The sequence below is a fragment of the Carya illinoinensis genome, chromosome 8 (genome assembly GCF_018687715.1).
Source record: "Carya illinoinensis cultivar Pawnee chromosome 8, C.illinoinensisPawnee_v1, whole genome shotgun sequence".
NCBI lineage: Eukaryota > Viridiplantae > Streptophyta > Magnoliopsida > Fagales > Juglandaceae > Carya > Carya illinoinensis.
The window spans coordinates 10,778,826-10,781,100 of NC_056759.1; the positions used below are offsets into that span (position 1 = coordinate 10,778,826).

At 43.6% G+C, this 2,275-nt stretch overlaps 1 protein-coding gene across 1 annotated transcript; it reads right to left on the reverse strand.

Annotated features, from left to right (window-relative positions):
- Positions 1 to 322: 322 nt before the first annotated feature.
- On the reverse strand, positions 323 to 2,072 carry LOC122319003 (galactinol synthase 1-like). The gene is made up of 4 exons (XM_043136856.1): positions 1,636 to 2,072; positions 1,153 to 1,479; positions 887 to 1,021; positions 323 to 792 (listed from the first exon to the last, which is right to left on the reverse strand). The coding sequence occupies exons 1-4, from the start codon at positions 1,963 to 1,965 to the stop codon at positions 565 to 567; spliced, it is 1,020 nt and encodes a 339-aa protein (XP_042992790.1). The 5' UTR covers positions 1,966 to 2,072; the 3' UTR covers positions 323 to 564.
- Between the last annotated feature and the right edge of the window lie 203 nt (positions 2,073 to 2,275).

Below are 2,275 nucleotides of genomic sequence, written 5' to 3' on the forward strand. Positions count from 1 at the left end.
TTTTTTTTAATTTCATTGTTTATAGCGTTTATATCTATATATAATTATTTTTATATATATTTTATACACTCTATTACTATAATATTATATCAATAGAAGCATGACATTAATTTGTCAAAATAATTATTTTATATTAAAAAATATGATAAAACCAATCACATATAAAATTGTTGATTGTATATACGCAAGTTTTCCTTTATAAGATAATATTACTTAATTTATACCTCAGTGGGCTGTTGCTATATATTCAAAGCTTTCACAGTCGCTTGAAAAGTCAACAGATGATGGTAGAAAGATCGAGAGAGAGAGGGGGGTACACTTCTAATTTAAAAAGAGTATTTATTTTCTAATCACACCATGAACGGATCCAAAAGCCGAAACCCCCTTCAGAGTCTGGGAAATGACTTCAACCCCGATCAAGCAAAAGGAAAAAATAAAAGAGAGTGAAAAGACATGAACACAAAATCCAAAGGTAATTCCCATTTGTTGATTCGCCCTTTACTCCTGGCTGATTATGAGTTCATTTTACAGTATGGTGCACATGATTAATCCCGAGATCCGACTCTAAGCCGCTGATGGTGCTGTCACATACTGAACGGCACCGGCCTCGGAAAAAGCAGCCAAGAAGGGATGGATATTCACTGGATCTGCCTCACCGTTGGTAGCCGCGGTCGGCTTCATGTAGTCCAATGATTCATCGTTGTAAATATCCCACCACTTCTTCACAAGCATCTTGATGTCCTCTCTCTGCATGTTCTCTTCTTTCCCCGTATATCTCCATGGCTTTGATCCCTGCCATTGTTCCCCAATTCAAAAAGCTTAAGCTACGTGCAATTTACAACCAATCCAAAAACCACCAAAATAATTCAGCAATTAAAATACTCACTGCTGCACAGTAGTGAACAACTTTAACTTTCTCGAGCTCCACATTCTCCGGGTGTCTCCACAACATAGCAAGCACAAGATTGTAAACGAGCGGGATGGGCTTGTAAATATCTTTAAAGAATATGTTCAAGAAGTCCTGCCAAATAAAGAACAAAACATCCTAGTTTTAGCCATTCAAGAATCACCCATCAAACATAAGTGCTAATAATTGAAGGAACCACCAGAATTATCAAGAGATAGACTAAATACAATGTTGATTCCACGAACCTGCTCAGCAAATGGGGTTGGGGTTGTGAGTTTCAGGGTCTTCAAGAGGTCCTCATAGGTGGACAAACTGGGCTCGAACACAAACATTCCGGCGTTGAAGTAAAGGGAAGGAGGCGGTAGGCCCAACTGATCCGTGGGCCACTTGACCTTTTCAGGGCACTGCTGGCAGTACCCGATCTTGTATTGCGGGGTGTGACTCCATGTTTTCTCACAGAAGCAGTCCTTCACCGCGTAGAAATGCCCGTCCGGCAAATCAAAAAGGTGGTCGATGTTCTCAAACACCTGGATGTCTCCATCCAAGTATATCATTTTACTGTATTCTACGAACTGCATCCAAAACCAAAACACAGTTTTAATTACCGGGAAAGAAAAAAACAAACAAACAAACAAATCGACATATTACACGCGTATTCCATGTTAGATAGCCACGTGTAAGAACAGGAGAACAGCCAAAAGACACAAGAGCGATATGGTTTTACGTACCTCCCATATACGGAGTTTGGAGTAGTTGATGACGTAGTAGGCCATGGCGAACTGGGTCTGGTTCTCGGGCGGGTAAACGGGCTCAATTTCTCGGACTATGCAGCCCTGAGACACCAAGATCCGACGGTGCTCCTCGGGCACGTCGGGAAGCACCGCGACGACCAACGGGTACGCCGTTTCGGCCTTCCTCAATCCTTTGGCCAGCCCGACGACGCCCTTCACGTAGTCCCCGTTGCCGGCCAAGAAAGTCACGTAGGCCCGGCTTGGCAGGGTAGCAGGTTTGATGCACCCGGCGGGTTTTGCAGCAGCTACGAGGAGCTCTGGAGCCATGACAAAGTAATGGGAGAGAAATCTAAAGGCTTGAGAATGCTGAATCTTGGAGTTGAGATTGTTTCTTGGCTCTCGGGGCTTGGGGTTTGTGTGTGAGCGTTGGGAGATTCCTGCGGGAGTGTTGAACGGCTGTTTTGCATATACATATATATAGCGGTGAAATGAAACGAAGATGAGCCGGAAATTCCGGCATATTCGTCATACAATTTGGGATGATAGTCGTCTGCATGACCGACACGTGTCCCATGAGGAAATCGAACGGTTGCTGGGAGGGCTGGGAGAAGGTTCTGGACCAACAGTAGCCATGAGG

Coding starts and splice junctions, on each gene's coding strand:
- LOC122319003 (XM_043136856.1), bottom strand. CDS start 1,965: ATGGCTCCAGAGCTCCTCGTAGCTGCTGCAAAACCCGCCGGGTGCATC. Junction 1,480..1,635: donor CCAAACTCCGTATATGGGAG/GTACGTAAAACC, acceptor TTTTGGATGCAG/TTCGTAGAATACAGTAAAAT. Junction 1,022..1,152: donor CAACCCCATTTGCTGAGCAG/GTTCGTGGAATC, acceptor TTTATTTGGCAG/GACTTCTTGAACATATTCTT.